The sequence below is a fragment of the Cydia fagiglandana genome, chromosome 19, assembly GCF_963556715.1.
Source record: "Cydia fagiglandana chromosome 19, ilCydFagi1.1, whole genome shotgun sequence".
In the NCBI taxonomy this organism is placed as follows: domain Eukaryota; kingdom Metazoa; phylum Arthropoda; class Insecta; order Lepidoptera; family Tortricidae; genus Cydia; species Cydia fagiglandana.
The window spans coordinates 7,979,656-8,004,824 of record NC_085950.1 but is presented as its reverse complement, the minus strand read 5'-3'; the positions used below and the strand labels follow the sequence as shown (position 1 = coordinate 8,004,824).

The 25,169-nt window shown below is 40.5% G+C and overlaps 1 protein-coding gene across 1 annotated transcript in view; it reads right to left on the bottom strand.

Annotated features, from left to right (window-relative positions):
* Nucleotides 1-25,169, bottom strand: part of LOC134673787 (uncharacterized) — a 129,106-nt gene that overhangs the window by 13,959 nt on the left and 89,978 nt on the right. Inside the window, exons 2-8 of the mRNA XM_063531814.1 lie at nt 9,998-10,118; nt 9,083-9,203; nt 8,347-8,504; nt 7,101-7,284; nt 4,584-4,671; nt 3,497-3,625; nt 248-319 (exon numbers count right to left, since the gene is read on the bottom strand). Of these exons, the coding sequence (XP_063387884.1) occupies nt 248-319; nt 3,497-3,625; nt 4,584-4,671; nt 7,101-7,284; nt 8,347-8,504; nt 9,083-9,203; nt 9,998-10,053 (808 nt within the window). The 5' untranslated portion in view covers nt 10,054-10,118. The remainder of the gene's footprint in view (nt 1-247; nt 320-3,496; nt 3,626-4,583; nt 4,672-7,100; nt 7,285-8,346; nt 8,505-9,082; nt 9,204-9,997; nt 10,119-25,169) is intronic.

The following is a 25,169-nucleotide window of genomic DNA, read 5'->3' as shown; positions in this document are numbered from 1 at the left end:
GCTTGGACCCGGACCCGGACGAGGAGGTGCCGGACAGGCTCCCAGGGGGCCTGCCTCGGGGTAGTATTTTAGAGCTGTCTGGTGTGTGTAAGAACATTAGGTACGTAATACTCACGTATAGAGTAGGTGCTCTTGACGCGCACCTGTTGCCGCGGTATAACGAACGACTCCGGGAAGAAGACCCTCGCGTCGAAGCTGAGGGGCCTCTTGTCGTTGGGCTTGGAGCCCGACCCGGACGAGGAGGTACCGGACAGGGTCCCGGGGGGCCTGTCTCCGGGGTAGTCTTTCAGGCGTCTGGGCTCTGCGTAGATTTTGTGCGCTGAAAAGGGGACAATAATTAGAAATTATAATAAGTTGTTAGTATACAATTCATTTTTGGTGCAAGTTTTTATCGCTGACTGTACTTTTCTTTACATAGGCAACTAGTAGGTACTTAGCGAGACTATTTTAAAAACCCCAAACACAATTAGGTTGCGTTGTTTCATCACAGAGTTCCTATGGCCACCTCCTGTGTCCATCATCAGATCAGCTCGATGGTACCATAATATTGCATTGTCATCCGATTTATACATGCATGCAAAATTTCAGCTCAATCGGAAACCGGGAAGTGGATCAAATTTAACTTGCAAGATTTGATTACAGACCGACACCCGACAACGGGACAGGTGAAACTAAATAAAAGCTTGTAAAAATAAAGAGTTTTATAAATAAGTATTTTTTTAAATCTTTGTTCAAGTAAATATTGTTAATATTAATACTACTACTAAGTGTGCCAACAACTTGTATAATGTGGAAGGTACGTATTCTCCCTATTGTCATCACGGCCTAACATCCTCCTGGGAGTACTCTGCGTGGCTAGCCAAGGTTACAATCGTCATCGCTTCGACAACGAAAACCATTATGTCTCTCTATCACTCTTCCATATTAGTGCGACAGTGACAGTTGCGTTTCGATCGCTACGGAGCGTAAGCGATCGTTATCTTGGCTACACGGCCTGAACCGTCAGAAATCGTTTCTATGATTTTTACGCAAAAAAATTAAACTTACGTTGTACAATGTGCAGGATACGTATTTTCCCTACTGTCAGCAAGCCATGACATCCTGCTGATTGTTCGTTATTCCTTCTGACTGAAAACGTTATGTTTTTAGGGTTCCGTACCTAAAGGGTAAAACGGGACCCTATTACTAAGACTCTGCTGTCCGTCCGTCCGTCTGTCACCAGACTGTATCTCACGAACCGTGACAGCTAGACAGTTGAAATTTCAGATGATGTATTTCTGTTGCCGCTATAACAACAAATACTAAAAACAGAATAAAATAAAGATTTAAGTGGGGCTCCCATACAACAAACGTGATTTTTGACCGAAGTTAAGCAACGTCGGGCAGGGTCAGTACTTGGATGGGTGACCGTTTTTTTTCCTTTTTTTGCATTATGGCCATACATCGTTATCGCGGGAGCAAATACGATTTGACAATACTGAAAGATTATAAAAAACAGTCAAAAACAGAAATGACATTCGTATAGAGAAACGTTTATACCTACGACCTTAAAATGTATAATTATTTTATTGAATATCAATGCTATCTTACCTCCATACTTGACTTGATTGGTACTTAAAAAGATTACCTATTAGGTACGCAACCTTATCAGTCAATTTAGACATTTGTCAATCTTGACTGATCTTTATTTGTAACAACATAATCAAATAGAAGTTGCCTTTAAAATGCCTCGAAGGAAAATAACATGTGATGAATTTGTGGGGTTGTTTATACAGGATTATCCTGAGCTAGAGGCTCGCGATACAAATCTATTTTGCTCGAAGTGCAATATTAGTTTTTGTAAAACTAAATCTTCCGTGAAACGTCATTTTAACTCTGAAAGACACACTTCTCTCAAAAAAGATTTTAGGTTGGAACTGACAAAATTTCTAGTAAGCTGTAACATACCGTGGTCTCAAATAGAGAACCCTGTATTTAAAAATTTCATTGAAGATTGTGTATCTGGAAAATTTGAAAAAACTGTTCAGGTCCCTTCAGGATGTTTGCTGAGGCAGACTTGCGTGAATGAATTATACGACAAAGAGATGGATATAATTAGAGACGAATTAAAAGACGCGTATATATATGTAAGTGTTGATGAAACCACAGATGCTATAGGTCGTCAAATCGCTAACGTTATAGTAGGTGCTATGCTTGAAGATGATGTTGGAACTCCACACGTGCTGTCAAGCAAATGTTTAAATGAAACGAACAATATCAGTATAACTAATACTGTAAAAAATGCCCTGGATGATTTGTGGGGCCCTGGTCACAATAAGCATGACAAGGTGTTGTTGTTATTGACTGATGGTGTGGGGTATATGTTGAAAGCTGGCAGAAATTTGAAAACACTTTTTCCGAACATTGTCCATGTTACATGTTTAGCCCATGCTCTTAACAGAGTTGCCGATCAAGTTCGTGTTCTTTTTCCAGAAGTTAACCTATTAATTTCAAATGTAAAGAAAGTATTTCGCAAATCTCCGAAAAGAGTAAAAGCATTAAGAGAAATGTTTAATGGAATTCCTTTGCCTCCAAACCCAACAATTATTCGCTGGGGAACATGGATCGAGGCTACCACTTACTACAACAAGTATTTTGATGAAATAAAAAGCGTTATAGACACATTTCGTAATTCAGACGCACAGTGCATCGTCAAAGCAAAAAAATCTTAGTCAGTGCAAAAGTTCGAAAAGATGTAAATTTCATAGCAAAGTATCTGCAAGTAATACCAGATGCTATAAATAAACTGCAGTGCCAAAATCTATCTCTTAGTGAAAGTTTGACCATAGTACAAAATACATACAAACATATATCCAAATTAATTTTGAATAAAGATGGAAAACAGATTTTAAAAAAGTTCAAAGTGGTTTTGCAGAAAAATGCCGGATATGAAGTTATGAAAAAAATGTGTGAACTGATATCGGAGAAGGAGATAGTACTAGATTCAACGATATATCGTTCTACATTTGATTACTTCCGTCGTTTTAAAAACGCACCCATTACAACAGTAGCAGTCGAAAGATCATTTAGCCAATTAAAATGGATATTTACTGCACGACGCCGCAGATTAAGAGTAGAAAACATAGAGAAAATTTATGTCGTATATTACGAAAATCACTTAAGATCAACAAAAATTAAATAATGTTGTACAAAATAAATCATGAATATTTATTTGATATGTCGATTCCGGGTCATTATTTACTAACAGAGTGTAAAGCAAGATTTATGAACATTATGCAACAAAAACTTCGTGCTATGTATGATGAACTTCTTGGAGGCTTATAATGTGTAGGCAGAAAGGTCTGTTTTTACTAAACGGGCAGTCTGTTTTACCACTTCTTTAATAAATTTATATTTGCTCCCGCGATAACGATGTATGATTATGGCACGGAACCCTTCGTGCGCGAGTCCGACTCGCACTTGCTCGGTTTTATTTAAACAGAAATGTATAACTTACGTGTATAATGCGGAGGATACATATTCTCCCTACTGTCTGCATGTCCCAGCAGCCTCCGTAATGTGCTCTGGAGCCCTTCCCCCGCGCTCACGGCTCGCCGCGTACTTGTAGCGCGACCAGTCGTGGCGTCTGGAATATGATGACACACGTTGAAATTTATAACAAAATCTAATAAAATAGATAGCAAATGAGCACTTTATCACAGTTATGTGGATATTAAAATAATAGGTAGGTATATATAAAAATATAGGACCTGAAAGTTTCAATATTTAAGTTTTCTTTAACTTCCAAGAAGGAAATATGTAAGGATGCCATTAGATTTTTTACATTTTGTTCAAAAAAAGATTGTATGGCAACTAATTTTTTTTTTTTTTTTATTATGGCAACAAACAGTCATTACATCAAAAGATACAAAGGACGGATTACAGAGAAGACAAACAATGCCGAAGTTTACAAGTGTTATTGTAGAAACATTATAGGATAATCTATACATAAACGCAATATTTCACCGACAATAACACAATGTCCATACTTCAAGATGGACTATCAGTGACCTTGACGTCACGTTCACTTATCGTTGCGTTAGGGGCGTTTCGCGAGTGAAGTACGACTGACTGTCGGGCTTTAACTATCGTTTCTGACTTTTGTATTACTTTAATGCAATGGAGTATATAGACTTTTGATCCCAAACCCAAACCTGATCGATTGATAATCATAATCATAATCATTTATTCGAGGCAATCCATGGTGTTTATACAGGTGTTTAAGTTTCATTAAGTACAGCATGGACCCTACAAGGGCGTGGCATCATATATCATATTATACGTAAAAAAAGTAAGATATTTAAACATTCATACATTAAATAACTATTTATAATTTGTCAAGCTATTTCCGTCAGTAGAGAAGAGCGGTAAATTTAGAAAAATGTAGGCGCGAGGAGTTTGATACCATAATTGAAAATTAGTCATCTAGCGTATTCATTGTAGGTACATGTTAGAAGTTGGGTTGCATGTAATTCATAGTACGATTTTGATATGATTTGCAATGGAAGGCCTTATACATATTTAATTTATCATTTTACACTTACAGGGATTGCAGCAGTCGTTGTTGAGCGTACTGGAGCTGACCAGATGGCAACCGCCGGCAGCTATAGCTTGGCCCAAACCGCTGCTTACCTGTAAATTATATTCTATAGTAAAGTACAGCCAATATATAATTATGTTTACAGTTGTGATCAAAGAGACTGACGCATGGCGGTCAAGTACTAACTCTGCAGAACTGTACATTGTACAAACCGAAGAAATTATTCTGTCTGGAGTCTCTTGGCTTCAATATTTGTAAGAATAAACTCACCCTAAGAGGCAGCTCCTGTTTTCTATCTAGAACCGTTTCAGACTTGACGTAGAACGCCTTAGATTCTGCCAACATCTCGAAGGCGCTCTTGCGCTTCTGCTACGCGGCGTTAGCCTGGCGTCCTTCTTGCAGTTTTAGCTCGGCTTTTTGCTGTTTTAGTCTTGTAAATAGCTTTAGGAACTCACCCTAAGAGGCAGCTTCTGTTTTCTATCCAGAACAGTTTCAGACTTGACGTAGAACGCCTTAGATTCTACCAACATCTCGACGGCGCTCTTGCGCTTCTGCTGCGCGAGGGCGCGCGGCGTCAGCATGGCGTCCTTCTTGCAGTCTTACCTCGATCCTTATCTTTCTCTGCTGTCCTAAGAATCTTGACATAGTTCATCTGTGTTACGCAGAACTCACCTTAAGAGGCAACTCCTGTTTTCTATCTAGAACCGTTTCAGACTTGACGTAGAACGCCTTACATTCTGCCAACATCTCGACGGCGCTCTTGTGCTTCTGCTGCGCGGGGGCGCGCGGCGTCAGCATGGCGTCCCTCTTGCAGTTTTAGCTCGGCCTTTTTCTGTTTAAGTCTTGTAAATAGCTTAAGTAACTCACCCTAAGAGGCAGCTCCTGTTTTCTATCCAGAACAGTTTCAGACTTGACGTAGAACGCCTTAGATTCTGCCAACATCTCGACGGCGCTCTTGCGCTTCTACTGCGCGGGGGCGCGCGGCGTCTGCATGGCGTCCTTTTTGCAGTCTTACCTCAATCATTAGCTTATCTAGCTCGTTTCTCTGCTGTCCTAAGAATCATGACTTAGCTTATCTTGTAGCATTTACCTTGGAATTACCTCCTTCCTTTTTCTGTTCCTTTATTCCAATTCTAGCATTTAGCTTTCCAAGTCCGATCATTCTGATTTGCTTATTATGGCTCTGATCAAAATACTCCTTGTACTATATCTGAAATTCACAGACGTGCTTACTTTGGGCTATTATTTTTATAACTTTCCATATGCCCTAAGCCACCTCAATACATACCTTTAGGTTTTTCCAATTATTTTATGTAATTTGAGGTGAATTTTATTAATATTTTCCGGGATTCTTTCATTGTTTACATTTTGTAAGATGATTGACGTAACCCGTCAATCGGCTTTCAACTGTTCGGACTTCACTACTAAAAAGACTAGTATGTATACTTTCGGCAAAGGTTATTCAAAATTTTGGTAAAATCATAACTGGTACTCGACTATTTTTAAATTTGAAATCTTGTAAATCTGATTCTTTAGATGTTCCAAAGAATCAGGTATAAAAGCGGTACAACCGTCATTCTGATTTTAGTTTATCGCCAGCACTCATCTGAGCATTTTCTAAATTAAGGGTCCGTGCGGGGCCAAGTGAGGCCCCGCACCTTCAAGAAACCCTCCTCTTCCTGGCGTAACTTACTATATAAATACTTTACTTTCACTATAAATTATAAACGCAAATCTACTATACAAGCCTCTGATTTGGTGACCCTCGCTGAACGCCTGTGCGCACCCACCTTCACGTCGCGCGCCCGTTCGTGCCCTCTTCGTGGCTGCGCGCCTGTGCGCGCCCTTCTTGATTCCGCGCGCCTGTGCGCGCCCTCCTTCACGCCGCGCGCCTGTGCGCGCCCTCCTTGACGCCGCGCGCCTGTTCGCGCCCTCTTCGACGCCGCGCGCCTGTGCGCGCCCTCCTTGACGCCGCGCGCCTGTTCGCGCCCTCTTCGACGCCGCGCGCCTGTGCGCGCCCTCCTTGACGCCGCGCGCCTGATCGCGCCCTCCTTGACGCCGCGCGCCTGTGCGTGGGAACGCGTTTCCCAGGCGCCGCACCCCGGGGCACCGTGCTACCTACCACGCTACTACAATTTCCCGGTGTTGTTGGACAATTTAAGTTCCCAGCCGTGCCATATTGACCCACCACTTATACCTGGAAAATAAACGTTACCTACCCCTGAGTCTTTACTTTTCATTTCTTCACCCTTCATCCTTCCAGCTGCTCAGTTGCGTGCTCTACCAATTCATTGGCAGAGCACGTAACGCGACAATCTGTATAACGAGGAACTCACCCTAAGAGGCAACTCCTGTTTTCTATCTAGAACAGTTTCAGACTTGACGTAGAACGCCTTAGATTCTGCCAACATCTCGACGGCGCTCTTGCGCTTCTGCTGCGCGGCGTTAGCCTGGCATCCTTCTTGTAGTTTTAGCTCGGCCTTTTGCTGTTTAAGTCTTGTAAATAGCTTTAGGAACTCACCCTAAGAGGCAGTTCCTGTTTTCTATCCAGAACAGTTTCAGACTTGACGTAGAACGCCTTAGATTCTGCCAACATCTCGACAGCGCTTTTGCGCTTCTGCTGCGCGGGGGCGCGCGGCGTCAGCATGGCGTCCTTCTTGCGGGGCAGCTTGAAGCTCGCGAACAGGGAATCCGCTAGGCGCCGTCTGTAAATAAGCCGGAAATAGTGCTATTAGAAATATATACAATTTCTAAAAAAACAAGTTGCGACATTTGCAGGTTTTGCCAGGAGTCAGAGGAGATTGGTATGAACATTATCTGTTCCTGTGGACTGTATGAGGTACAGAGCATTACGGCCCAAAGAATCTGGAATTTCCTGGATTCAACGGACATTAGTAGTGAACTTTAAAGGGCCGTCACAATAGATCACTGCTAGGTCGACGTGGCAAAGCCACTGTGCATGTGCACGCTCTTAATTGATAGTGCCAAGCGTCTTCTCTGACCTAACTTTATTGTCTTAAGAGACAGGAGTGTCACTTATTGATGGATCACCTACAGAAATTATAATATTCTCACCTGGGTCCACTTCCTCGACCTTGGTCCAGCCCGACTCCACATTGAGCCGGCGGTTCACCGGGTGTTGTCTCTGTCTACTATAGCCGTCTCACCTGGGCGGCGACTCGAAGGACCTGGAGTACGAGGGTTCAGCCGCTGCCCTCTCGAACTTCTTCCTCACTTCCTCGACCTTGGACCAGCCTGACTCCACATTGAGCCGGCGGTTCACCGGGTGTTGTCTCTCTCTACTATAGCCGTCTCACCTGGGCGGCGACTCGAAGGACCTGGAGTACGAGGGTTCAGCCGCTGCCCTCTCGAACTTCTTCCTCACTTCCTCGACCTTGGACCAGCCCGACTCCACATTGAGCCGGCGGTTCACCGGGTGTTGTCTCTGTCTACTATAGCCGTCTCACCTGGGCGGCGACTCGAAGGACCTGGAGTACGAGGGTTCAGCCGCTGCCCTCTCGAACTTCTTCCTCACTTCCTCGACCTTGGACCAGCCTGACTCCACATTGAGCCGGCGGTTCACCGGGTGTTGTCTCTCTCTACTATAGCCGTCTCACCTGGGCGGCGACTCGAAGGACCTGGAGTACGAGGGTTCAGCCGCTGCCCTCTCGAACTTCTTCCTCACTTCCTCGACCTTGGACCAGCCTGACTCCACATTGAGCCGGCGGTTCACCGGGTGTTGTCTCTCTCTACTATAGCCGTCTCACCTGGGCGGCGACTCGAAGGACCTGGAGTACGAGGGTTCAGCCGCTGCCCTCTCGAACTTCTTCCTCACTTCCTCGACCTTGGACCAGCCCGACTCCACATTGAGCCGGCGGTTCACCGGGTTTTGTGCCGCATGCTTCGCTAGCTCTTCGCGCGTCCGCTGCAAGTCAAACTGAATACTTTATTGACTTGTTTTATTAAGAACCTTAAACTAAGATAAGAAATTCAACGGTGAATTAAAATGAGGGATTTCCCGTTTTAGATAAGCTATATATAATGCAGTTAGAGTTAGACCAAAAAAAGTCTGCAACGATTTTGATAGCACACGCAGTGCAAGTGATATTTTATACGTCAAACTTCTATGAAATTATGACGTATATATATATACAAATATACATATACATTGCACTGCGTGTGATATCAAAATCGTTGCAGGCTTTTCTTGGTCTAACTCTAAAATATCATACAACAGTGTCATATTTTGAAAACGACACCGATATATGCATATCGGGACGTCTAGCTGAATCCAAACTATACCCCGTTTATGGGAATAAAAATGCGTCCAAAGGACACATTTTGTCCGCACATTTTGGACGCATGTCCAAAGGGCATCTCTCCACGAACTGCCGACGCCGCAGGGTGAGGGTCGCCGACGCCAAACGGAGCGTCAAGCGTCAAAGGAATTTGATGTTTTTATAAAAATGCGTCCAAAGGGCTGACAATAGTAAAGAAAGATACCTTGACGGAGACTTCAGGTATGGCGGGGCGCGGGCGCGGCTCGCGGCATCTCTCCACGAACTGCCGGCGCCGCAGGGAGAGCGTCGCCGACGCCAAACGCTCCTCCTCTTCGTCTAGGCACCTGGAAGTGGGAGGAAGAGATTTAGATGCTGATTTAACTGATAATTACCAAAATAGGAGCATTAAATAACCACTATGCCCGATACACGTCAAGATCTCATCATTCTCTTGCTCATGTCCCATTCACTTGAGGTCGGCGCAGCGTGTCTTCCTCTTCCATACCTCTCTGTCGCCCGTCATCTCATCATTCACTTGCGTTCGTTTCATAACATCTCTCACACAGTCCATCCACTTTTTCCTCGTACTTCCCTCCACATTAATTCGTAATACCTTTCTCGTCACATGACTTTCATCCTTCCGCTTCACATGCCCGTATCACGCTAGGCTAGGGTTGCCATACGTCCGGATTTTTCCGGATTTTTTACCCTTTGTCCGGATTGCGGCCGGACTTGGCATGTGTCCGGATTTATAGGAATGACCTTATAAAAATAAAATGCGCGCCCGGGGAGGGGGCTACGGGATCGGGCGAAGGGAAAGGAAAAGTAGATCCGCGATCCAGTACACTACAGAGTGCAGCGCGCCGCCGGGGCGTCGTTCAAGCTACGGCAAATCTCTGCTACAAAAAATGTCCGGATTTTTAGGGGGATTTTTATCAGGACATTTAATTCATAATAATAATAATAATATGGCAACCCTACGCTAGGCGGTTTTCCCTTACTATTTCTGTTATGGGTGCAACTTTCAGGCTTCCTCTTATATATTACTCATTCCTTATTCAATCCATAACCTCGCCGCTGGACGCTCGCCACTGTGGCCGATTCGTAACAGCGACCTTTGGTAATCGTATGGACTGACCTAGCGGGCTGCGCGAGGTGCGACCGGCACGGCTGGTAGCAGGAGAGCGCAGCCATGTCGGGTGCCTCGATCCACACATCATTCGGCAAACCAGCCCGTACACCACCGCCGAGTCTGATAACTGAAAAAGAAGAAACGGCATGTTATTCCATTTGCTTTGACTGTGCAAGCAGGCCGTCCGGCGCGGCATTCATCGCCTGAATAAGTAGTACAAACTGTACCTTTGTACAGTTAATAAGAATCTTTTTATGGTTGATTCCGGGGCGGGTGAGCATATATGTCGCCAGCGTGAACTATTTTCAACATTTACTAGAGCTAAAGGTGAATGGAAAGTCGAAGTAGGCAATGGTTCATAGAAATATGACATTACAGTTTGTCATTGCAAATACCATGCAGAGTAAGCTTGGTCCGAATTTAAACAATTTAATGCGAGCGGTATAATACTCTCAATGCACGCTGGTCGTGGCTAGACGCTCGACGCCACGCTGTAAGCTCCGCTGGACGCTCGTCACTAAGACCGTACATTAATTCAATATATCTGTAGTAGTAGTAATTGTTTTCCTTCGTTCGTATTTGTCATGCCACTTCAGTCAACCTCAGTACTTTTTGTACCTAGAGTGACTGAAATAGCAAGACACATTCGTACGTTTCCGTGAAAATACGATGGAAAACAATTATCCACTACTTCTGTACTTAGTAACATAGTAACATTAGTAACAGTTCCTAGAAATACATGGAATGATGTGTTGAATAGAGGTTTAGTTTTTGTCGTGTATTGTCATTGTATAATTGTATTGTATATAAAACCAGACTCAGACAAAGTCCTGCCCGTGTAAAACAAAGAGAGCTCAGTCCATTATGGTTTTTAGAAACAGACAGACAGATTGACACTTCTTTGCGATTATTGTTCAACTGTACATTCACTGGTGTGTCCGTACAATGGGTCAATAAAAATAGAGAGTTGTAGGGGTCAATGGAGCAAAAATTAAATAGAAAAGATGACACGTGAAAAAAAAATGATGGATTACATTTGAACTATACGTGTTAGAGTCTTTGTAACGAAAACGGTGCAAACTATATGCGAATCTCATCGATATTTATGTCTCAATTTTGGCACTGATATAAATAATATGTTAGATGCAATTAGTGCCACCGATTGGATTACAAACACGTAAATATACTCATATAATAAAAAAAAAGCCTTTTATTTCCCGCTAAATTGTTACAGGTTTATAGTGTTAAATATTTCTTACTTTATGGTTAGTAATCAATTTTTGTTTTATGCTTAATAAATAGGTACTAGTTTAGGATTGTTAGTTTACTTATAAATATTTACTAAATATTTTTTACGTAACAGGAACCCCTCTCAGGTGAAGGCCTCTTCCAAAGTTTGCCATTTTGTTCGGTCTAATGCTGTTTGGTGCCAGTTTGGTCCAGCTATTTTTATAATGTCCTCGTCCCAGCGTGAGTGTGGTCTTCCACTGCGTCGCTTGCCTGGGGGGGCCTTTCCATAGAGTGACAATTTTCGTCCATCTGCGGTCTTTAAGTCGTGCCAAATATACTCATATATCGTAATCGAAGTTTTTACATCAAGTACGTAATTTTAAATTCTTTTATAAAACAAAAATGAAAAGGCAACTGTTAATTAAGAGCCCATCAACGTGCACACTAGCTTCACTGCTAAGTTTTTATGTTGCTGCCTGCTGGATTCGTCAATCTATGCGTCCAAAGTTACAACGGCCGTTTTTGTTTTGAGGTCCTTGTTCGACGAATCCAGGAACATAAAAACTAGTTTGATGTGTTCAAAAGGTACTTAAATACACAATACAGTACGTAGCGGACCCTTTTTAAATACCTGTTAAATTTAATAATAATCCCTATTATTTAGCAGTGGCGCTAGTGGGCAAGTTGATGGGCTCTTAAGAAAAGGTTAATTTTCGTTCCTTCAGGCAATGCAACACGGTAAATGTTTGATAAACACAATCCCACGTCAAAATATTTCTAATTCACTTTCTAAAGTGATAAAAATTGCGTTCTAAAATCACATCACACGACAACAAAAGACTGAAAGCCAGGTGCGAACGCGCCTACCGTATAATTTGCTATAATTAATGCATTATTAAAACAAAAGTGCGTCCCAGTTACAAAAAAGTACGAGTATTTTATTATTTGGACGGTTATTATTGTACTCAGAAACAAAAAGACGGATGTTAAAAACCTATTTATTTACAAAGTGATCCAAAGAAAGTTTAATTTTCATTTGAAATTAGTAAGATAAATTCGATATGTATTAGCATTTGCACACATAGTGACAAATATTTTACTAATAACGAAATATTCCATGAAATTTGAGTTTGTTCCCCCAGACAGGTACCTTCAGGGAACCTTGGACTTATCTCTTTGCTCGTATCTACTCTATGTAATTAATTATAAATGACAATGTGGCAACCAAAAATTTGTTACGTAAGTTATATAACAGATTTTCGCCTAAGTAAGTATTATAGCCATTATAGGTATTCTATGTATTTAAGTATTTGTATATTATATATATCGTTGTCTGAGTACCCACAACACAAGCCTTCTTGAGCTTACCGTGGGGCTTAGTCAATCTGTGTAAGAATGTCCTATAATATTTATTTATTATTTATAGGCAAGGCAGCGCCGAATGAACACTTTTTGGAATCACAATCGGTCAGAACAGAAATAAAATCATGTCTCTAAAAAACTAAAACACGCTGTATATTAGCTATGTGGGCGACAGTGGCGTTTGTCTAGCGCCTGGGGTATTCGTTATTTGACGAGTTATTTGACAACTGACTAATATCATAATGAATTTGGTCTTACGAAATCATACGTTTTTGACACATCGATCGCATCGCTTTTCAATGCCTCCACGCACTTCGGACATAGACTAACATACGTCCAAACGACAGTAAAGCACCACATTATATTATAATTGCTCATCCGCGCATTCGTTACTGGCCCATTGTTGCAACAATAAAGCGACCCGAATGTTTCGGACAAAAGGTGTCGAACGTCTGGCCGGCGGACATTCGTAATTGCGAGGCGTTGTGCGCTGCCATTTCTTTTGCATGGCTGACGCTAGCGCTAGATTATTTTTTTTATTTTGTATACAGTCAGGTATATCTGCGCTTGTAATGGTATATCAAAAAGATCTTGACGACCTATCGTCATAGGTAGACAGATGATATAATTATATTTTTATAGTACTCTCAAGGGTAGGCAAACTTAAAAAAAAAAATGCCAACAACAGTAAAAACCACCAGTCTTATGATGCTCAAAGAGCCGCAAATGCTGATTTCGGGAGAGGGGGGGGATATGAACTTTCAAGTGATCAGTTTATCCCTGAAGGGAAATGAGAGCAAAATTTTGTTCCCTGTTAAAGAGTCAGTAGCACAGACTGTCAGTATGTTTATCTTTGCTAAATAGTTAATATTAAGTAGATACCTATTGAGTTAGTAAAATCGATAATGTAGAGTACTTCTACAATAAAATTTAAACTAATTACTTTTATAATCATGAAATTACCACCGCTTCGTAAAGAAAATCCTATCCCAAGAACCGTCATATGAAACACTGCCAATTATTTTTTTTAATAACACCTCTCAATCTTCCACCAGATTAACTCAATAAGTTAAAACATAACTTCCGTATGTTTTCCACCATTGTCATAGTTTCTCATACATAATTGCCAGTTAATCGCGTCATGGTAAAACTAGACTTGACGTACTTTCGTTTTCCCGCGAATCTTAACTTTCTAGTTTAACGTATCGCGCTCACATCTAGATTATCTAGTGCTTGCTTGGACACTTAGGCCAATCAAATTAGATGTTTTCCAGGAATGAATTCCCAGCAAGCTAGAAATCCTCTTAATACTTTCATTTGGTTCTAAATTAGTGTAATCCGAGTTTGCTCCATTCCAGGAGGTGTGAAATTTGCTCTTTTTCAGTTTCTTGCTTGTAGTTCAAAAACGATACATCCGACGGAAAATTTCTACTAATCATGACTACTAAAATTTGACATCTGAGGATCAGAAAAAAAACCTTAATATAATTTTGTAGTCAACATTTAGGACCAAATGAAGGTATTTAAATTGATTTCCAGCTTGCTGGGAATGAATTCCTCAACACCACCTCAAAACGCTTTTATTTTGATCTAATTTGACTGGCCTTACTAGAGTAGGTATACTTACCTATGCGAATAGGTCTAATATAAAATGTTCATTTACAAATACATTACATCAGCTATGCAAAATTAGGGTGACCATCAGGATGGTGGACAAATGTATTTCAACAAAAGGATGTTATATTAGCCTCCGCCAGTATAAGTGGTAAACACTGTCACCTCCTTGAATTTCAAAAAATTCTTAGTGGAGAAAGTCTTAGTGGAGCTTAATTGGAAAAGGAACCTACAGACTATCCACCATCTGTCTTCAACGAGTGCTGAGATACTTCGGTAACATAGCTCGCAGAGACCCTGACAACTTGGAGAGACTTGTGGTGATGGGAAAGGACGGCAGACGGCCTAGAGGACCAAGTCCAACGAGATGGTGTGACCAAATATCCGCCCAGGTGGACATCACACTAAGCAACGCTTTCCACAAAGCAACCGACAGGTAGAAGTGGAAAGCTGCCATAGGAAAAAATAGCAAGCGGAGTCACGATCCTCAGCAGCGAGGGACTGACTTAGAAATGAGAGTGGAGCTTAAGACGAAACAGGAGCTGAGTTTTAAATATTTTAGGTAAGATACCCGTCTCGCTAACGGAAGCGGCACCTAAAAGTAGTGCGATAAGGACAAGGCGAAAAATCCTGCGTAAAAATCTCAAAAATCGAGGTTTCGTACTCCTCTGTTTCCTCCTCCAAAACTTAACCAATCGTAACCAAATTTGAAAATCTAAATGATTATGATTATGAAATTGTCTGTGTCGGACCGTTTTGCTTTTTTGGCTAATTGATATCAGTTTTGAATGCCACGCCTCTCATTGCGGCATAGTCTATTAGGCCATTTTGGCCATTTTTGAAGGGCTCTAGCGCCTTAAAAGACAAAAATATCAAAACGGTCTGACACAGATATTGACAATATTAATCTGTGTTGAAAAAATCATTGCTCTAGCTTCAAAAACCACGGAGGAAAACGAGGAGTACGTTTGTATGAAGAAATGACCTCCTAGAATTCTGTTGGCTCTTAAGAACAGTTGTAGAATAATTATTTAATTATTAATTTCAACATTTCAATCATTTCATTGCTATCTGGGAGTGAGAAAGTAGTAATAGTAAAAGAAGTAAGTAAAATAGGTATTATATTACCATCTCATCATGGTAACAGCTCTTGATATGGTTTTATAATAGTAGCAGTTAAATTAGCCGTTAAATAAGTTTTTGGCAAAAATTTCATTTTTGGTACAAGCTTTTATCGTTGACTGTACTTTTCTTACGACAGATAATACTCATCGAGACAATTCTAAAAACTACTAACACAATTAGGTTGCGTTGTTTCATCAAAGAGTTCCTATGGCCACCTCCTGTCTCCATCATCAGACCAGCTCGATGGTACCATAATATTGTATTGTCATCTGATTTATACATGAATGCAAAATTTCAGCTCAATCGGAAATCGGGAAGTGGATCAAATTTAACTTGCAAGATTTTATTACAGACAACGGTCAGGTGAAACCAAATAAAGGCTTGTAAAATAGTCATCACCGCCTATAATAAGCCACAAGTACCAACATAATAACAACATTCATAATTCAACGGTCAAGTTTAGCAAAAACGTTATGACTCACTATAGCATTGAAGTATAGATTGCGCAAACGGCGCTTTAACAACGATTTGTGTTCGTTACATATCTTTGACTCTTACGCCGTTTTAAAATAGACGAGAGTTAAACAAGCGGTGAAATCAATTTTCAAATTGGTCATCGATTTTGCGAACTTTCCAGACAGGCCGCGCGTATCCAAGATGCCAATCGCTTACGTTTCGTAGCGATCGAAACGCAACTGTCACTGTCGCGCTAATACGGAAGAGTGATAGAGAGACATAATGCTTTTCGTTGTCGAAGCGATAGCGATTATAACCTTGGCTATGCCGGCAGTTTGAACTCAATAATTGCTCGGAGCAATGCTGAGACGAACGGAGCCGAGTTTGCCCGAAGTCGGGAGTGTCTCCCCACGGCCTCAGGAGTCACGAGCATGTATGTTGTTACGATGTATCGGAAAACTCGTACGTTCGGCTAAACCCCGCACGTTGCGGCTTATGTCAGTAGTAAACAAGTAATGGACGAGAGCAGGCACAGTATGTGTACCTGTAGCAGTAGCCAGTCTACAGTCCACCACAAAGTTATTGAAAATGTTAGTCTATTTTATGAACTTTTAAGCGAATGACATAAGAACGCAACTGTCAAAGGTTTGCGTAGCTGGCGCCATCATAGCTTGCCCCTTTCAGTAGTTTAGTTTTATTAGATTTGGCTCAAATGGCGGGCATTCAGGGCATAAAATTCAATTCCGTTTAAAATGTTTTGACACAATTCTAGGGATTGACAGGGTGACAGCTATGCTGGCGCCATCTCTGGTCTGGCGAAATCGCCCCATCGGCACCACAGTATGGTTCTTGTATTGTAATGTGAAAAATTCACATTTAATATAATTTAACGGAATTTAAAAGGCTGAATTCGTAGTGAACCGTAAATAGGTGATTTCAAAAAGTACGGCTATTTTTTCGCATCTATTACAGGTTACATAAAATTGTGAGTGGTCGCAAATATTTTAGAAGGGTTAAAAATGGCCACAAATGGTAAATGCTCCAGTTGAGTTACTGTTCTAAACAGTATACATATACTGTGTGTTAACTCACTCGGGTCGGATCGCGTTACGTATGTTTGTATTTGTATACCTTTCAGCCGGGGAACTCGATTCTGGCTGGATTGGAGTAAAATGATGTTTATTTGCGGGAGGCGGCTCACGCTAAGTAGGTTTTACGGGGGGCCACGCGTAGAAGTCGGTATTCGTTCACGTTAGAAAATTATTGAACAAATAAAAAAAAATCATATTGGCAATAATACTTAAAAGCCTTCCTTCTTATAAGATAAGGGCACATTTAGACGATGCGAGAACTCGCATGCTAGTTTCATAACACTGCCGATTTTGTTCGGTCAGTTAAATTGGACGTAACCAACAGTCCGCAATGTAACTAAAATCGCATGCGAGTTCGCGCGCCGTCTAAATCAGCCCTAAAAGTCTTAAAAGGTTCATTAGATATATATCTAATGCACTTGTATTACAAGGTGATTACAAGTTACATACATACATATAATCACGCCTATTTCCCGGAGGGGTAGGCAGAGACAACGGATTTCCACTTGCTACGATCCTGTCATACGTACCTCTTTCGCTTCCTTCACATTCATAACATTCCTCATACACGCTCGCCGATTTAGGGTGCTCTTGACCTGGCCTTTCTTCAGAATTTCCCCGATCTGAGAAGTTACAAGCTATTCAAAAACGGGCCCCAGCAGTAACCAATCTATTGTTCTCGACGTATACTAAATTAATCTATTCAAAACATGTCCGAGCCATTTTGCAGCCTGCTACAGTACATATAGGAGCATATGTGACGCTTCGTTTCTGTAATTAGCTGCATTAGCTTCCAAATGTAAAATAGCGGCTTAGCTAATGTTTTAATTAACTCCAACAGGCTCGGAGCCTGAACTGCATTCCCTTCGCTTAGACCACAGGCTATTCAGATTCAGTCCACCTAATATATAGGCCTCGCATAAAATAATAATGAAAATTTAATTTACAGTACATATGGTCCTATTTTGCCGCACTATAGCACTATGTTGATACCCCAAATAAATAAAATAAATAAATAAATAGTGCGTAAAATAGCACTTTTCGTGCTTATGTCAAAAGTTTAAAGGGTCATATGTACCTACTGTAAAACGTTGTACGATACACGTGCGAATAGGTAATTCGCAACTGGTGTCGATTTAAAGCACTCCCTTCGATTGTGTTTTAATTTATCGCCACTCGTTTCGAATTTCCTCTTTTCTGCACTTGTATCGTAAATATTAACTATTTCACACATGTAAAAAAGGGAGATACGATTTTTTCATCACACTTGCCGAAAAATACCTTATTGCATGCAGGGTGTACTGAAGGGCTAAGGCCCATATTGTTCCCGCGGGCCTTGTGGATTGCTAATGTCAAATTTTGACATTGTACAGTCAGCAGCAGAAGTTGGTAAGCGGGCCTGATGTTCAAAATGATCTTGACGCAACTTAGAGCGTGTCAAGTCAATTTTGAGCACCTCGCCCGCTTCGCAACTTCTGCTGCTGAGAGCTGACAGTACGTATTCGAGAACATGATTTTCCCAACATCGACGGGAGATCAACACGATACGACGACGCTTTATAGGGGTCCCGATTACAGTGGACTCTTCATTATTATTATAAGCCTATACGATGTCCCACTGCTGGGCAAAGGCCTCCCCCCTCGATTTCCATTCGTCTCGATTTTGAGCAATCTCCGGCCAGTCGTTAAGGTATGCGTCCAGGTCGTCCCGCCATCTCCGTCTGGGCCTACCACATCCTCGCCCGTCTTGCGGCACCCATACCGTGGTTATTTTGGCCCACCTCAGTGGACTCACGCTTGATTAATGCAATTGGAATAGCAGCCATATTGGCGCCTGGCCAACTGGCTGTGACCCTAATTACACCTGTGCTTGTTCAATGCATATTGAATTTCTGGCCCCAGTAACTTTTAACCTTTTGCCATGATTCTCCCAAAAATGTATGACTTTTTCGTCATTTTTACGAGTATACCGCAACACACCGTGGAGACAGGGGGATATAACTGAAATCCCAAATTCTTCGTTCTTAGGGTAACTTTATAAGCAGTAGGTATACTGTATTATTATACAGGGTAGGCCAGCATTTTCCTAACTGTGGGTCGCGTGCGAGTATTGAGTGGACCCTGAAACTACTAGGGCATCTGAGTGTTAGGTACTAATAATATGTTCATCTTCATCTTCCGCGCGTTGTCTCGGCATTTTGCCATGGCTCAAGAGAGCCTGGGGTCCGCTTGACAACTAATCCCAAGACGCGTAAGCACTAGTTTTTACAAAAGCGACTGCCATCTGACCTTCCAACCCAGAGGATAGACTAGGCCTTATTGGGATTAGTCCGGTTTCCTCACAATGTTTTCCTTCACCGAAAAGCGAATGGTAATTATATCAAATGATATTTTGTATATAAGTTCCAGAAAACTAATTGGTGCAAGCCGGTGTTTGAACCTGACACCTCTGGATTGCAAGTCATACGCTCTTACCGCTAGGCCACCAGCGCTTTTTTACCACGAATAATATGTTATGCACCCTTTATACCTCCTGAGACCCAGAAGCAATTATTTGTTTTTGAAATTGGAACCATTACGAGTACTTACACAATAAAAGTTCAAAATAGATTATGGAATATGTACTAAAAATTGTATGTATACCTGTAGTAGTACCCTGTGGGACTTAGGAGGCCCGCGGGTCCCGTATTTGGCAGTTTTTGTTAGGTGGCTCGGAGCACAGTTAACTATGTAATCGACTCTGTGGTAATATAGTTACGTCTGTTCGGTTCTGGACTGAATGCTGGCGAACTAACTGTTACGCTTTTGTGCTCAGATTGTATCACAAAACCATTCAGCTCGTCATAGATTGGCTTTACTTAGTTAATATTCTTACCGGTAAGAGTGCGAGTGTAAAGGAAATAAGTACAGAAAATCGGCATTATTTTAAAATATATACTGGGATGACAATTGTTGGTAGTAGAAAACGCTAATCGACACTTAAATAATATATGGAAATAGTAAATTAACTTTTCATAGCATCTGTCATCCCTATTTCTTTTCATTTATTATTTTATTTTTTAATTCGTCGTTAATAACTCAGGAACATTTTTGATGAGCACACAAATAAATGCCCTTACCAGGATTTGAACCTGGGACCTCCTGATTTGTAAGCAGGGTCATTACCAACTAGGCTAGGAGGCCATTAATATAGAGGGCTATTGCCAAAGTAAATTTTGTAGTCACGGTACATTTACTGCCATCTATCGACACACGATTAAAACTTAAAATAAAATTGAAAATGTATAAAATAATCAAAATTTGTTTACGGATATTCTTAATTTTTATTGTTCCATACTGACCCAGCATGTTCTTTCACTGATATGTGTTAAAATTGTCAGTTGCCATCTAGCCGAGAATAGGCCAAAGATGTGTGCGCCATCTATTCGAGAATGACTTTTTCTTGATTTCCGAGGCACGTTTTTTCTTAGACTTTATTTATCTTATAAGGAGTTATATATATCTCTGCTAACGCCTTAACAATAGAGGCGTGTTAGATATTTGTGAGCACCTTAGCCGCTCCGATATATCCGATGCCAACTGTACTTAAATCGGAACAGCTGACAGCCCTACGGAGTAACGGAGAAGCGATGTTGAAAAATGAATGGCCGAAGATCGATATCAATGAAGCGCTGGAGTTTGAGAGGTCCAGGGCATGAGCTGTAGCGATTAACAATCTCAATAATAAAACTTGGAACACCTTTGTAAAAAGTTGTCTGTTTCTAACAAAAAAAGTAAAACGACGGATAGGGGACTGACCCTGACCCTGTTGACTTTTTTATAAATTCTTCATCTGTTGTTGTTGTTACCTAGTAATATTACAATACAATACAATACAATACAATACAATACTCTTTATTGCACACCTCACATACACGTAGTTTACAATATTATTCCTTTTTACTGATTTAAAATTTTACATGTAAAATGTAATCTTATATTAGGTGCAGATAAACCAATTATCAACGGCTTGTTAGACTTCACACATGTTTATGTTGTGAAAAACGCCATAGACATGCTTGTAGAAACTCATATGAATATGACAATTGACAACGAAAACTTATTCAACGATGCGTTTAGTGTTAGACCAAGAAAAGTCTGCAACGAATTTGATAGCACACGCAGTGCAAGTGTTTATACGTCATAATTTCATACAAGTTTGACGTTTAAAATAACACTTGCACTTCGGGTGCTATCAAATTCGTTGCAGACTTCTCTTGGGAAATGTGGATAGTGTTACGGCAATTGGTGATATCGCTGATTAGTTTACCAATACGTATTCCCGATGTGACAGGCTCGTTCGGGTTAGGTTAGGCTAGCTATTAAGGGGCCCACAGATTACCAGTTCGCCGGACGATATCAGCCTATCTGTTAAGCGCAAAAGGTGACAGTTTCGATCAACTGACAAGCTGATATCGTCCGACAGACTGGTAATCAGTGGGCCTCTTTAGCTAGCTAGTCTCAGGTGGATCGAGGTTCGCAACAATGGATATAATTGGAAACTCGTCACATTTCTTCGAGTTTTTAAGGAAGATCTACCCGATTTACACCGTTCGTGCATGGTATCAAATCCATACTCTAGTTAGAGTAACAAAGTGTGCGTTTAGCCACAGAAGAAATACCTAATAGTACTATACCGTACAGAAAGGACACTTCCTACAAACCCAAAGTATGACAGCAGTTCAGGGTCGAATCATGCTATCCCTTTCTAATATATGACACTATCCCTTTCGGCTATTTAGGGTTGTCAAAATTCAAGTGATTACCTTATCTGTGGTCGTGCACGCAAAAGGAAGTCAAGTGGTGCCAACCCTAATAATTGGTCGGATCAATGTTGAGCCAAACGGAGCCAAGTTTGACCGAAGTCAGGAGTGTCTTCCCGGTGGTTTAGTTACTAAAAACGCTACATCTCATGCGTTGACCCACACGTTAATCTAATATGCCGCTCCGTAACCCACGCCACGGCCGCAGTTCAAACAACGCCGATTTTGATTACACACACACACATTCATGACAATGCCTACAGACACAATACATCGACACAGTTAACTGAACTTGAACCTAATTGCGACTGAATAAGGTCTAATAAAGGTTAGTCAAATGTGCTGCAGTTAATATAAAATAATGTTAACTGAACTTCAACCTTATTGCAAACGAATACGATCCACCAAAGGTCATTTAAAAGCGTTATCTTTAGTACCAGTCGACGGCATAGGTAATGTAAACGGTTTTCAACTTTAACTCAATTGAATAAAGTGGTAAATTGTGTTGTTACGGTGAATAGTGAGACACAAAATAGATCGTTTGGACGATTCTTTCATAAATGAACTTCTATTTAAGGATGATCATATCAATATCTCTTCGTCGGTTTCACTTTTGACTAAACAGCTGTCTTTCTAGGGCGGCCGTTTTAAGAAAGGAAACCCTGATACACCCAGTACCGTCTTTACCATAAGGGCACACGGGGCCCGTGCCCAGGGCCCCCATTCTCAGGGGGCCCCAAAGGACAGACAGCACAATAATAAATAGAAGATCATAGTAGAATTTTTTTTATTGAATTAGCTTTCTTTACTTGCCAAAAGGGCCCCAAATTCTTATGTGCCCAGGGGCCCCAGCATAGTTTAAGACGGCCCTGGATACACCACTGGGTGTTCTGGGTGATAACCTCATAAGACCCACCATATAAAGTTTTCAAATTTTTAATTTGGACCTTATTCTTTAAGTACATTAGAATGAATTTAGTTTGTTTTAAAAAGCAATGGAACAAAAGAAATGCAACTTTATTTGGTTCATGGAAGGTTCAAATTAGATTGCATGAATAAGTACATTGTAATGTACATTTAGTCTCAGGAGGTAAAATTAATCAGTCAAAAAGTCAACCATAATTCGCGTCAATTGTTAGACCTCAATGTTATATTTTAGAATATATATATTAAAACTTATACCGGGTGTGGCCTGTAACTCGAGCAAATAATTAAAACATGGATTGTACTCCTCAAACGGTGACACTTTTGTTCAACAACTTTTAAAACTTATGAAGTATTAAGACTTCCTATTTTTCATACAAAATACATATTATCTTCAATGGACGCCATCGCCATGCCATATCATTTATGATTGACGTTGCTTGTCATGCCTTAAACACAACAAAATTCGCAATACATTGCGGCTTAGAATAAATTTTAAAGTGTATTAAAAATCAAACCACAAGTTATTTTTAAAAGTTGCTGAACAAATGTTGGTCAGTATCAGGAGTACAGCCTAGTTAAATTTTTTGTTCATATTACAGGCCACACCCGGTATATTATAAATATAGATATGCAGATGCACCAGACTGTATGTGAATGTTACGGTCATGCTCTCTTTTCTTCTCTAATTTATAAGTACTTAACATTTAATTATCTCAAATGGCTATGTTGGTCTCAATAAAGAAGACAAAGTAACGTTATCCTATAAAACGGTCAAAATTTAATATAACAACCGGGCAAGTGCGAGTCGGACTCGCGCACGAAGGGTTCCGTACCATAATGCAAAAAAAAACGGAAAAATATGCAAAAAAAAACGGTCACCCATCCAAGTACTGACCACGCCCGACGTGCCTTAACTTTGGTCAAAAATCACGTTTGTTGTATGGGAGCCCCATTTAAATCTTTATTTTATTCTGTTTTTAGTATTTGTTGTTATAGCGGCAACAGAAATACATCATCTGTGAAAATTTCAACTGTCTAGCTATCACGGTTCGTGAGATACAGCCTGGTGACAGACGGACGGACGGACGGACGGACGGACGGACGGACGGACAGCGAAGTCTTAGTAATAGGCTCCCGTTTTACCCTTTGGGTACGGAACCCTAAAAACACCAAAATATTTAAAACTATATGCGAATATGCTAATAAAGTTATGGTCCGCTAACTTTAAACACTTTTTAAAACGACGTAAGTGCCATTTGTAATTAGGAAAGTTAAACCGTTTTGGAAAGAAGGCGGATAACTGTAAGAGTTGCGAAATCGACGCGGGCGCATCGTTGCTACATTAGTGCGGCCATAATAAGCTATGCTTATTATTCGTAAGGTCAGAACGTGTAACAGAGAACGGTTTTTTGCTGACCGTCAAACGTGCCATCATTATTTATGAAGCGTTGGAATCAGTTGCACGAACCCAACGCATCATCAAAATAAATAGTATTAAGTAGCTTTTAGGTATTTATTATTTTACATATTGTTCACTAACATAGGTATAGGTAGTTAATAGTACATTACTACAGAGGCCGGGACGAAAGGGGTTGCCGGCCGAAGACATATAGACGGCCGAGCGAAGCGAGGCCGGATAGGTCTGAGCGCGGGCAACCCCATTTCCCGCCGAGGTATGTATAGTGCTTTTCTCAAACATGCAATGAAATAAATAAAATAAAAAATCCACGAAACCCAAGTTTTATTTATAGAAAAAACTAAAAGTAAACTACACCCAAAATATAACCAATACGTACCTATATCATTATCACGCGTATGTTTTACACGAGTCGTGTATTTTTACTACCCGTATATTTTCATGTATCTTTGATTTTTTCGCCTTGTAGCCGTCTGACTGTCGTTTTCGTCACATAAGTTTACATAGTCTTTCATGTTGATATCATGTTTCACATACATCGTTGCTTTATGCATGGAGTAAATAAGTATAATATCCACAGTGTTGACGAATTTGTAGTTACATTCGTTTAAAATATGCCACAAAACTGTTTTTAATAAACGGTAAGCCATTTTTCTTAGTTTCTTAAATAATAAAATTGCCATAAGCAACCATATACATACTTCGTCTTTGACTTGGCGGCAGAGGCAGCAAGTTATTTAAAATCAATTCTGCTTACGCTGCCAATTCCAACACCTACGATTACAATTAATATTAATTTCATTATTTCGTCGGAACTCATATTAAAGTAAAAAAATCAACAACGCACCATAAATCCAATAAAACAGAATGAATATTTTTCAACTTTCCTCCATAACAATTTAAAAAATATAACTACGCGTGTTTGAGTAGACCTTTTTACCGCTAACGTTTAGATGAAATATTTTAAATGTTTTTATTTGTGTAGTTAAATTTATAATTTAAAATTATAAAATTATAGAATGTAAGTATTATTTATTAAGTTCATGTTGATTTTATACAAATAAAACTGCAAATTACAGCAAACATTGTTTTTTGTTTTTTTTTTTATAGGCACAGTGGCAGAGTGTCATTATAGAATAGAATAGAATAGAATA